Source organism: Malus domestica, chromosome 14 (assembly GCF_042453785.1).
Source record: "Malus domestica chromosome 14, GDT2T_hap1".
NCBI lineage: Eukaryota > Viridiplantae > Streptophyta > Magnoliopsida > Rosales > Rosaceae > Malus > Malus domestica.
The window spans coordinates 12,246,436-12,259,209 of NC_091674.1; the positions used below are offsets into that span (position 1 = coordinate 12,246,436).

The 12,774-nt window shown below is 38.3% G+C and overlaps 1 protein-coding gene across 1 annotated transcript; it reads left to right on the forward strand.

Annotated features, from left to right (window-relative positions):
* Positions 1-2,664: 2,664 nt before the first annotated feature.
* On the forward strand, positions 2,665-12,219 carry LOC103426069 (transcription elongation factor SPT6 homolog). The gene is made up of 17 exons (XM_008364159.4): positions 2,665-2,872; positions 2,978-3,073; positions 3,654-3,783; positions 4,108-4,183; positions 4,312-4,459; positions 4,555-4,687; positions 4,808-5,054; positions 5,137-5,322; positions 5,404-5,529; positions 5,621-6,007; positions 6,087-6,197; positions 6,290-7,069; positions 7,306-7,447; positions 7,522-8,681; positions 9,105-9,314; positions 10,260-10,755; positions 11,396-12,219. Exons 1-17 carry the CDS (start codon positions 2,842-2,844, stop codon positions 11,938-11,940), a joined length of 5,004 nt encoding a protein of 1,667 aa, XP_008362381.3. The 5' UTR covers positions 2,665-2,841; the 3' UTR covers positions 11,941-12,219.
* The last annotated feature ends 555 nt before the right edge of the window (positions 12,220-12,774 follow it).

Here is a 12,774-nt window from a genome sequence, read left to right on the forward strand (position 1 = left end):
GCATTATTATGGCATGCTCATATTCATATAGTTCGCTCATCCTTGCTGCATCTGTGTTAGTGCTCGTCCTGGGCCAGGGCCAGTCCTTCATGTGATGTTCACCTCGCACCCCACGCTCGCCTTGGATCCAAGTAGGTGCTAGTCCTGTCGTATAGGTCGCATTAGGCGACTTCAACTAGTAGGTGACGCGCATAGCGCTAGTTTTCACATGATCGTAGCACTAGAGCGTATATTATTACACCTAGTCCTGTCGTACAGGTCACAATAGGTGACTCTGAGTCGTGTGTTAGCATAGATGGATGAGCAATAGGTGTAGTCGTACAGTCACATTAGGTGACTCCGACTGCGTGCTAATATAGATTGTTGTGCACGTGATTTTATTCATATTGCCACTGAGATATTTTATTATGACATATTTCTGGATTTATTGTTGGCATGCATTTGATTTCATACTTATACTTATTATGATTTACGGGAAACTATACTTGTTTTACAGCAAGGGGTTACAATTCTTTCAGAAAGGTTTTTATAAAACTTTATTTTCAGGCCCACTCACCCTTGTTTTTTGTCCCTCTAGGTTTTAGTAGTTGAACTTTCTTATCGACGAGGATTGTTGGCAAATCTCAGTATAGGTGGCTACCTTTAAAGATATAATCCTTATTCTATCTTACTGTACTTTACTTATGCTCTGATATCACATGTGAAATGGTTTCATTTCTACTCACAGCGCACTCTTGTATTTAGGCACTTTTAGTTTTAAATTGACTCATATTTTCCACATCACTACACTTTACGGCTTTGTCACCTTCCAGGTGTCGCCCAACACAGCTCGATTCGGAGTCCTAGTAAACATTCCGGGTCGGGATGTGTCAGTATTTATCTTTTGTTTAAATCAAATTACTAAAAATAAAATTAAAAAAATTGAAATCTATCTCTTCCCAGATCTCTCCGCTACACTGCCCCCTACAAACACCTTTACTCCTTTCTTTTTAATTTTTAAGTTTTGGTGAAATTTAAGAACTTGTAGTTTGCCACTTAGTACTACGGTTTAGTGACACTCATATTCACTAGTAAGTGAGAGGTCTTAGGTTCGATTCTTGCTAAAGACGAATTTGAACCACATTATTACTAGTCCATTGTGACTTTGCCTCATCCCAACTGAGGTAATATCGTTTTTTAAATTTTTTTTTTTAATGAGTATAAAGGAAAAAGGAATTATATGCTTTTAAACACATTAAATGCATTGTTTGAAGTCATAGTAGGCAAGTGGCCCTCAACCACAGTGGTAGAAAGAAGTGTTTTTGCACTAAGGTATGGATTCGAATTCTGTCAATTCTCTAATCTAACATCTAATATAACAAATCAATTGTTTTACAAATAATGGAGTACATGCCAATAACATTACTCTTCCAGGAAAAAAAAAGAACAACTCTCTCTACCCTGGGGATTTGGATTCCATCCGGATTCAAATTATGAGATCCTAGGGATCCTCACATCGTAGCCATTTATCGTGTATTGTATGGTCAGAAATCCTTTGACTTTTTTTTATTTAAAATTAAACACAAATAGTACTTGACGAAAACTGAGATGTGGGGATCCCTAAGGCCATTTCTAACCGACATGGCAAAGGGCCATAGGGCTAAAAATAGCTCAAAATGACACGAAAACTGTTTCCATCTAAGGGCTAGGCCAAAGGGCTTGTGGGCCCCACCGGGCCAAAAACACCAAATCAGGCCAGCAGGTTAGCCATTTCCAGCCAGTCAACCAGCCCGATGAGCCCAACCCACTTTTTTTTTTTGGATGAATTTTTTTTTAATTTTAAAATTTCTAATTTTTTTTCCTACACAACCATATACTTTTCACCATTCCATACTATCTTACCTCATTTTATTTCAATTCTTCACATTCTATTCTCTTCTAATAATCTTTCCTTTAATTTTTCAATAATTTTCAAATGGCCACCTCAATAATCTTCCAATATGTCAAAAAATCTTATTTTAATATAGTAGTTTAATTTAATTAACTATATTAATTCAATTAAAATAATAAATTATGTTTGGCTTATGACCATTTGGTCCTCTCGATTGGAGATAATTTTTTGTTAAATGACTATGTTTGGCCACCTCGATTAGAGATGATATAAAATATGGCAACATAGCCCTTTGACCCTCCTTCAGTTGGAGATGACCTAAGATCATCATAAAATGGATTCAAAGAGGATCCTTTTCCCTCTCCCGGTACACAGGCATGCCAGCACGACAAGTAACGAATACTCACTCATAGTAATATTTCTTATTGAACAATATTTGTCTACTTAAAGAAGACTAGGAACTTCTACTCAAAATTTCTCAAAATTGTACGTTGTCAATTTATAGAATTTCGCGTTTATAATCTGAACTGTTCATATTATAAATCACCATATAAAGTTCGTATCTGCAAAAAATCAATTAAAACTATTGTCATTTAGTCATCAAACTGTTTAAAATCAAATGAACGATATTGATAAAAGCATTACGAACCGTCTATATATTTGCTACAATAAATTGACTAAATAATCTTAGTTTTAATTTATTTTTAACACGGATGATCTTTACAGTATGATTCATAGAATGAACTATTATGATTATAAGTATAAAATTCTATAATTAAAATAATAAGAGTTTTGAGTAAAATTGATACTTTTAGTAGGCAAGTGTTGTTATTTTTTTCTTGGTGCTTAGAACCTGAATGATCTGTGAGACTGACTGACGCTTTCTAAAGGAAAAAAAGAAGAAAAAACTCTGCCTCATTTTCTTCTGAATCTTTGTTAACCCTAAGCTCTCTCCCCCTTTCACCACAACCATGGGAAAAGCTGTTGTCTCTGACGAAGAAGGTGTCCCACCCGCATCTCCATTTTCACTCCCCTCCCTTTTGGGTAAAATTAATCCTAGTCCTAACGCCCTTTCTCATGATTTTTTTTTTGGTTCAATCTGTTCAGATGAGGTCGAGTTCGACGAAGACGACAGGGAACCTCTTCACGGTGACGCCGTCGATGGCCAGGATGGCGGCGACGAGGACGAGGATGAGGAAGAAGGTATGACCTTCAATTTTTTCATCCCTTGGTTAAATGCATGTATTTGTTTCCTAGGGTTTCAATTTTTCAGTTCTATAGTGGTGAATATAATTTGGGGGTTTGGGGTTTTAGTCAACCTATTGGTGGGATTGGGTTTGGATTAGGGTTTCCTTGCTCAAACTAGGGCTTATGTTTGTTTGAAAAGATTGGACATTTTTGTTCTGATGAAATTTATTGGACAAGCGACGGGGTCTGTTTGGGTGACAAGAAACGTGTGGGAAAGGGAAGGCATCTGGTTCGTTTAACTGTCCAATGTACTGATAATTGTTCGTCTATGTTTTGTCGATTTTTTTTCCGTGTGCATTATGTTGACCATATCGTTTTTGTCACTTGGGAATTGTCTATTATGCCGTGCTTCATCCTTTTCTATGCTTCCTCTTTTCCATATTTATTTTATGGTTCATTTATTTTGTTATGTTTTCTTCATGCTGTTGATGTAGTATTTAAATTTTGTACTGCATTTATGTACTCTAGAGATTCAGTTGTCGTGTGTTTTTCAGTTATCTTAATTTATAACTTGTTGTCATTATTGATTTTGCAGAAGGGCCAGATGAATATGAGAAGGATGATTTTATAGTAGATGATGTAGACGAAGACGAGGACCAAGAGGAGGAAGAAGAGAGAGCAGACAGTGATGAAGAACGGCAGAGGAAGAAGAAAAGAAAGAAAAAGTGAATGTTTTGTATTTTGAGCTATTATCTCTTTAAAGTCTGTAGCTTTTAATGATGAAATCGTCAGAAAAGCAAAAACTCTGGATTGTTTTGGATGCCAGACCTTGGATCAATAGTATTGTTTATTTTAATTGATCACAGAAAAGAAAAACACATTTTTTTTTGGATGAGAGTGGTTTTCTTCTTGCCGTTTTCAGATGAAGATGAATGCAACGCCAATCGTTGCAATCATCATCGTCGTCGTCAACATCATCTTCTTCTTCTAGCATTAAACGGAGGGTTAGTTATTCAGTTTATAACTTCTTTTCCTCTCTATTTTTCTAGAGAGGAGTATGTCCTTGATGAAGATGACTATGAGCTCTTGGAGGACAATAATGTCATTGCTCCCCGAAGGAAGGCTGTAAGTATTGTTCATATTTAATTTTTTGTTTCTTTTTAATGTGAAATCTGTGCTTTTCTTTCTTACTCAATGTAAATAGTTCATGATTTGGAGTGTTTATTTTCTTTTTTTGTTCAAACATTTTCTAGGGGAAATTTAAGCGTCTGAAAAAAGCTCAGAGGCATGGTGTTGGTGAGCCTGGTGGATTTTCTGATGAGGAGGAGTTTGATGGTATTGGTAAAGGTGGAAGAACTGCAGAGGAGAAACTTGAGCGCAGCTTATTTGGTCATGATGAAGGTGTATCATTCTATGCATTTGTAGAACTTGACTCGTAGAAGAATGAGTGTCTAAATTTGGTTTATTGTTATTGCTTATACACTGTAACCCTATAGGTACTCCATTTGAGGACATCGCTGAAGAGGAGGAACCAGAAGAAGCGGAAGATGATGGAGAAGTTGGTGAAGAGGATGAAATGGCAGACTTTATAGTTGATGAAGAGTTTGATGAGACTGGGACTCTTGTGAGGTATTTTTCTGCTGTGTTTGCATGCCCATGCCTGAGCTTTTTTTTTGTTTTTGTTTTTCAACTCAATTTTCTAATAATAATCAACTTCTTTTGTTTTTCGGTTGTTAATTCCTTGTTTAGACAGAGGAAGCTTAAGAGAAAAAGGTCTAGGCAGGCACCAGGAGTATCATCAGATGCTTTGCAGGAAGCCCATGATATATTTGGTGATGTTGATGAACTACTGCAGCTCCGTAAGCAAGGTTTGGATTCCAGTGAATGGAGGGAAAGGAAGCTTGAGGATGAATTTGAACCAATTATTCTTTCTGAAAAGTATATGACTGAGAAGGATGACCAAATTCGGGAGGTTGATGTTCCAGAAAGAGTGCAGGTTCTTTCACTTGCCCTTTGTTAATATTGTGTAATTTCAGATTCCATATCACATCAGCTGTCTTTTATTTGTTTCTTTGTAGGTATATGAGGAAATCACTGGTTCTTTTCCACTGGATGGAATTAGTATAGATGATGAGAGTACCTGGATATATGATCAATTAGCAAGTGGTACAATACCTTTGTTTAGCAAAACAGGCTTGGCAAATTCTATTAGCAGGGAAGATATCAACAGATTTTTGGACTTGCATCATGTGCAGAAGCTTGACGTTAGTATTTAGTGTTGGTGTACTTCTATTTATTTATCTGAGATTTATTCCATTAATATGTCATACTCAACTTGTTTTCAGATTCCTTTTATTGCTATGTATCGGAAAGAGGATTGCCCTAGTTTATTGAAAGATCCTGACCATTCTGAATTGGAAGATGTAAATCAGAATGAAAATGAGAAATCATCTATGCTAAAGTGGCACAAGGTACTCGTCGTTGACTTCTAAATATGTTGCTCATATAACATTGAAGAATGAACAAGCAATATTTTGAAACTGTTTCCTGTTTTCTACGTAGGTCCTTTGGACTATTCAGGACTTGGACAGAAAATGGCTGCTGCTTCAGAAGCGAAAAAGTGCTTTGGAATCTTACTACAATAAGCGGTTTGAGGAAGAATCCCGACGTATATATGATGAGAGCAGACTTACATTGAATCAACAACTTTTTGAGTCAATCATGAAGTCTCTCAAGGCTGCAGAATCAGAAAGAGAGGTTGATGATGTTGACACCAAGTTTAACTTGCATTTCCCTCCGGGTGAGGCTGGAGTGGATGAGGGACAATATAAGAGGCCCAAGAGGAAATCTCTTTACAGTGTCTGCAGTAAGGCTGGCCTGTGGGAAGTTGCAAGCAAATTCGGTTACAGCTCTGAGCAGTTTGGACTGCAATTATCTCTAGAAAAAATGGTAAGTCTGGTTTGTCGTGCAGTTTTCAATGTTTAGGCTAAATAGATAGACATGAGGTTCATAGTTCATTTGATTGTAGAGAATGGATGAGTTGGAGGATGCCAAGGAGACACCGGAGGAGATGGCTTCGAACTTTACATGTGCAATGTTTGAGACACCTCAAGCTGTGCTCAAAGGGGCTAGGCATATGGTACGCATTAGTAGTTTTGTAGTTCATTGAAATTCCTCTTCAAATGATATCTTCTTGTAAGTTGTGTGATGTTCTTTTATGGCTTGTTTCAGGCAGCTGTTGAGATAAGTTGTGAGCCATGTGTTAGGAAGTATGTTCGAAGCAACTACTTGGATATCATTGAGTTATCGACAAGCCCCACGCTGGTCGGAAATGTGGCAGTAGATGCTTTTCATCAGTTCTCTGGCGTGAAGTGGTTGCAAAGAAAGCCATTAAATAAATTTGAGGATGCACAATGGCTGCTTATCCAGAAGGCCGAGGAGGAGAAGCTTCTTCAGGTTACTATTAAGTTGCCAGAAGACAGGCTAAACAAGTTGATAAGCGACTTTAATGAGTACTATCTTAGTTATGGTGTTAGTAAATCTGCACAACTATGGAATGAGCAACGGAAGTTGATATTGCAGGATGCCCTATTTACTTTTCTTCTTCCTTCAATAGAAAAAGAAGCAAGATCCTTGTTGGCTAGCAGAGCAAAAAACTGGTTACTCATGGAATATGGGAAGGTTTTGTGGAATAAAGTCTCAGTGAGACCATACCAACGAAAGGAAAATGATAATAGCTCAGACGATGAAGCTGCACCCAGGGTCATGGCTTGCTGCTGGGGCCCTGGGAAGCCAGCAACCACTTTTGTAATGTTAGATTCATCTGGTGAGGTTCTAGATGTACTTTACACGGGTTCCCTCACTTTACGCTCTCATAATGTTAATGATCAGCAGCGAAAGAAAAATGATCAAGAACGTGTTTTGAAGTTCATGACTGATCATCAACCACAAGTCGCTGTCCTAGGAGCTGTTAATTTGTCTTGTGTTCGCCTAAAAGATGATATATATGAGGTATGTGTTATTACTATAGTATTGATATTAGCTGATATAGTGTCCAATTAGCTAGTCTGATGAAGTCAGGAGATGGGTTTATCCAAATAGCTAGTCTGATGAAGTCAGGAGATGGGTTTACTTATGTTGTTTTTTCTTTTTATCTGGTCATCTGGGGATTGTCATTTTCTTTGTTTTTCATATTTCAACCTCTGTTCCACTTGATGATTATTTTGCTTGACTCTTGCCATGATCAGATCATTTTTAAGATGGTGGAGGAAAATCCTAGAGATGTTGGCCATGATATGGATGGTTTAAGTATTGTATATGGGGATGAATCTTTGGCCCGACTGTATGAAAATTCTCGGATTTCATCTGATCAGCTACCTGCACAACAAGGTATAAATGTTTCCAACGTTCCAATTCCTATGTACTCTTAAAGATGTCATGATTTTATTTTCTTTTATTGTCAGGCATTGTCAAGAGGGCTGTGGCTCTTGGGCGTTATCTTCAAAATCCATTGGCAATGGTTGCCACACTTTGTGGACCAGGAAGAGAAATCTTATCTTGGAAACTCAATCCTTTTGAGAACTTTCTCACCCCAGATGAGAAGTACATGATGGTTGAACAGGTCATGGTAGATGTCACAAACCAGGTAGGCCTTGATATTAATTTGGCTATAAGCCATGAATGGTTATTTGCACCTTTGCAATTCATTTCTGGGCTTGGACCTAGAAAGGCAGCATCTTTGCAGAGATCGTTGGTAAGATCTGGTGCAATATTTACTCGAAAGGATTTGGTGAACCCGCATGGGCTTGGTAGAAAGGTATTTGTTAATGCATCCGGTTTCTTACGTGTTCGGCGGAGTGGGTTGGCTGCTAGCAGCAGCCAATATATTGATCTGTTGGATGATACGAGAATTCATCCAGAATACTATATAATTGCGCAAGACTTGGCCAAAGATGTTTATGATGTGGATGGTAACAATGATGATGAGGATTTGGAGATGGCTATAGAACACGTCAGGGATCGACCTGGTTATCTAAAAAACCTTGATGTTGAAGCTTATGCTAAAAGCAAGAAGCTTGAGAATAAGATACAAACATTTTATGATATAAGGAGAGAATTAATTCAGGGTTTTCAGGATTGGCGTAAACAATATGAAGAACCAAGCCAGGATGAAGAGTTCTATATGATTTCAGGTGAAACTGAGGATACCCTTGCTGAAGGAAGAATTGTGCAGGCTACAGTTCGCAGGGTGCAAGGTCAAAGGGCAATTTGTGCTCTTGAATCTGGATTAACTGGCATGCTTATGAAAGAAGATTATTCAGATGATTCAAGAGATATAGAATTGTCTGACAGACTGAACGAGGGCGACATTCTCACTTGCAAGATCAAATCCATTCAAAAGAATAGGTATCAAGTTTTCCTAAGTTGTAGAGAGAGTGAGATGAGAAATAACCGATATCAGAACACTCAGAATCTTGATACCTATTACCATGAAGACCGAAGAAGTTTACAGAGTGAGCAAGATAAAGCTCATAAGGAGAAAGAGCTTGCGAAGAAGCATTTCAAGCCAAGGATGATTGTTCATCCTCGCTTCCAAAATATAACTGCAGATGAAGCATTGAAGGTGTGCTGTTAAGAATACTTTTTATTTTTAAAATATCTGAGTATTTATCTGTTAGATTGATTTGAATTTTAGAACTGTAATTGGTTGTTAATCATATTAACTGATGCAAAGTTATGTCATGCTATACATCAACATGTAAGCCTCCGGGAGTTAAAGGAGGTTTAACCAAATTCGAATAGGGGGGTGCTATCCACCCACCCCTTTTTACTTCTCACACACCCAAATTCGAATGTATTGAAGAAGATCAATGGACATAAATTAATAAGGGGTGTGGATATCACACCCCATTTGAATATTCAGATCTTTTATTATCTTAGTATTGGTAGTGGATCAATTGTTTTTTAATTATATGCTATACATTTACATGGTATTCCCGGAACCATTCACCTTATAAAATGGCGTGTCGTTTGTTATGCTTTACAGTTCTTGTCTGATAAGGATCCTGGGGAAAGTGTTATTCGTCCTAGTTCCCGGGGGCCTTCGTATTTAACTTTGACTCTCAAGGTTTATGATGGAGTGTATGCTCACAAAGACATTGTTGAGGGTGGAAAGGATCATAAGGATATCACGAGCTTACTCCGCATTGGGAAGACCTTGAAAATTGGGGAGGACACCTTTGAGGATTTAGATGAGGTCAGTATATTTTGGCATAAGTAGGATATATTTGTTGTCTTACTTTTCTCTCCCTTTACTACTAATGGAGGTTAATTATTTTCAATCTTAAATTTTGTTAACTACTGAAATGTCTTATATTCAATTTGTAATGCTTGAACTATTAATGGTTAGAGTTTGGGACAGAAAGCTTAGATTCAGTGCTATGTTGCATCATGAAATGTTCTTAGAAATATTTGAACTTTTATCCGTATCTTGTTCTAAGAAATTTTTTGCTCACATGCTTCTTCTATTTAGATAAAGGTGGCAGCTCATGCATTTTGTGTCTCTTGATGTAGAGGAATCAGTGTATTAAAAGTGTGAGGCATGGGCGAGGCGTCCGAGGGATAGCCCGGCCTAGGCGTGAGGCGAAGCCTCCCGGGACCCAAATTTTTTAATATATACACTAAGCGTACACATATATTATATTAAAAAAGAAGAAGATTATTAATCAATAATCACCTGAGCGCACACATATATTATAAATATATATACACACATATATACATATATTATTTTATATATATATATAAAATAGAGGATGAAAAGAACAATGAGCACACATATAACAATGCATGCAGACAGCACACACATCCATTATATAAAAAAATAAAAATCTGACAAAAAGGCAGAGAGACAATAGTGCAAGGAAGAGTTAGGTAGTTCAAACCTACCCAAAATTTGGGTTTGAGAGTTAAAAAAAAAAAAAAAAAAAAAAAAAAGCCCTTGAGGCGTGCCTAGTCGGCTCTGATGACGCCTTCTACCCACTCCCTCAAAACAGAGGCATTAGCCTTTGCCGCCCAGCCTCAAAGGCGCGCCTTGAGGCTAGTTTTTTAAAACATTGAGAGGAATAGACATCTAATGGCACACTACTGAAGTGAATACAGAACAGAGTACTGATGTGCATCTTGACCAACATAAGTGCAGGTGATGGATCGTTATGTTGATCCCTTGGTAGCTCACTTGAAGGCAATTCTAAATTACCGCAAGTTCAGGAAGGGAACAAAACAAGAGGTTGATGAACTTTTGAAGATGGAGAAATTGGAGTATCCAATGAGGATTGTTTATTCTTTTGGGATTTCACATGAACATCCAGGCACTTTCATCTTGACGTATATACGCAGTACAAATCCACACCATGAGTATATTGGCCTATATCCGAAGGGATTCAAATTCAGAAAAAGGATGTTTGAGGACATTGATCGGCTTTTAGCATATTTTCAGCGCCATATTGATGACCCTCAGCATGAATCAGGACCATCTATTAGATCAGTCGCTGCTATGGTGCCGATACGAAGCCCTGCAGCTGGGGGTTCTTCAGGGGCATCTGTGGGCAGCGGCTGGGGTGGATCAACTAATGAGGGTGGTTGGAGAGGCCAGTCATTTGATAGGGACCGGTCATCTACACCGAGTTCACGGACAGGTGATGTCTACTTTCCAAATGAAATGCCACATGGATTTTTCAACTTCTATGTTTTGATGAAACGTCATGCGTGTGTCGTATTTGTCTTTATTTTTTCTGTGAACTATAGTTGCATCAGTTTTCTAGCAGTTTTCTAGCAGTTTAGGCGTCTGTAAGCCCTTTTGAGTAGAATGCCAATACAAAATAAGGTGTTAAAAGCTACTAATTTAACAAATAGGTCATCATGTTTCTACACATACCTTAAACAATTTGACTAGAGCGTTCACCCTACTCTTATTTGTGCACGATATGGCCAGCTGTGTGGAACTTGGACACATGTTCATTGTTCTTTGCCTTTTATGAACATTGCTAGGATGTTTTAGCTCTCATCTTCAGTTTGCTGGTTGCTTTGTTTTCATTTGGTTACTGTTGTACCCACTTCTATGTAATTTTAATGGTGTGTTTTAAATCTGTTGTATTTATCTCTTTGATGTAGTACAAATACACACTGGTCATGTTGATCTTGTTCTATCCTGTCTTTAGGGACACCAAACTCATAGAATTCCTCGCTTAATACTGCTTTTCCCATCTGATTCTTGCTTCCTTTATCAATAGACTTCCGACTTTATTATTTACTTATTTTTAATGTTTAACTTGACAGGTCGAAATGATCATAGAAATGGCGGTAGTCGTGATGCGCATCCAAGCGGCCTCCCTAGACCTTATGGTGGGCGAGGTCATTGTCGAGGAGGATATAACAACAGAGGAAATAGCACTAGCAATGAGAGGCAGGATTCTGGTAATGATGCTCCTGCGTGGGGTTCAGATTCCAAGGATGCGGATGATGGTTTGGGCAATTTTCCAGGTGCAAAGGTCCAAAACTCGCCTGGAAGGGAAGCTTTCCCTGGTGGTTGGGGTGCTGGTGGAAGTGGCAGTGGAGGTGGTGGCAGTAGCTGGGGCAGTGGAGCTGGCTCCAGTGGAAATGATGCGTGGGGTCAAGGAATTGGCGGTGCAGGAGGATGGGGTGTGTCTGGTGCAAATGATGCAGCTGCAGCTGCTGATAATGGGACTTCAGGATGGGGTTCTAGCGCCAAGAAAAAAGGTTCTGGTGCTGGAGATTTGGGATGGGGTTCAGAAACCAAAAGAAGTACCCCGTCCCAATCTGGAAACAGATGGTCTGGGACTGACGGCGGTGGTGGTTGGTGACGGCGATGGTCTGAGAGTCAGTTTATACAACCATACCAATTGCTGATGGATGGTTTTGGACGAAGCAGCTGCTGTATGTTCGTGAAGCCCCTTGACCTTTAGTTTTCTTTGTTTCGGCCTTTGGTCGGCTCAGAGTTATATGCGAACTATATTAAGAAGATTTTGCCACGGAAAACAATTGTAAACGGATATAACTTTACTCTGCAAGCCTGCCTTGTACGTATATCTATTACTGTTATCACTATAATTAGCACTGTGATGGTGGAGAGTTTGATTCCATTTGTCCTGTTAACCTTTTCTTTCTTCAAATGAAATAGGGGCACTGTGATGTGCGGGTATATATGGATATCACTCACTCTTCAAATGTCGCCAACAGAAGCACTACTAGGGTTATGTTTTTTTATTTTTATTTTTTTGTCAAACGATAGATTATCATTTTGTTAGATTAAATGTTAGATGCTACTAAGGTTCCGTTTTTGGGATTCCTTTTTTCTAATAACTGTTTCGCTTTAAAGTGAAGAGACTAAAATGCCCTTTTATATTTTGATTTTTTTATCTAAATGATTTCACCTGCCCCTATTATTTTAGAATCTGAATTCCTGCTGGATCCTCTTTGAAAGGATTCCGGGAATCAGTGGATCATATCCGTTAATCGTATATCGTGGGGTCAGAAATCATTTTGAATATTTTTATTTAAAATTAAATACAAGCAATACTTGACAAAAGCTGATCGTACGATATACGATGAACGGACACAATTTACGGATTTTTAGGATCCTCACCAAACAAAAATGCGGAGAGGATCATGTCGGATTATTTTACACACTATTGGAT

Bases quoted from the DNA above. Each gene is read 5' to 3' on its own strand.
- LOC103426069 (XM_008364159.4), top strand. From the start codon at position 2,842: ATGGGAAAAGCTGTTGTCTCTGACGAAGAAG. The intron at 5,323-5,403 runs GTTAGTATTTAG...ACTTGTTTTCAG, and splicing joins ATCATGTGCAGAAGCTTGAC to ATTCCTTTTATTGCTATGTA. The intron at 7,070-7,305 runs GTATGTGTTATT...TGCCATGATCAG, and splicing joins TAAAAGATGATATATATGAG to ATCATTTTTAAGATGGTGGA.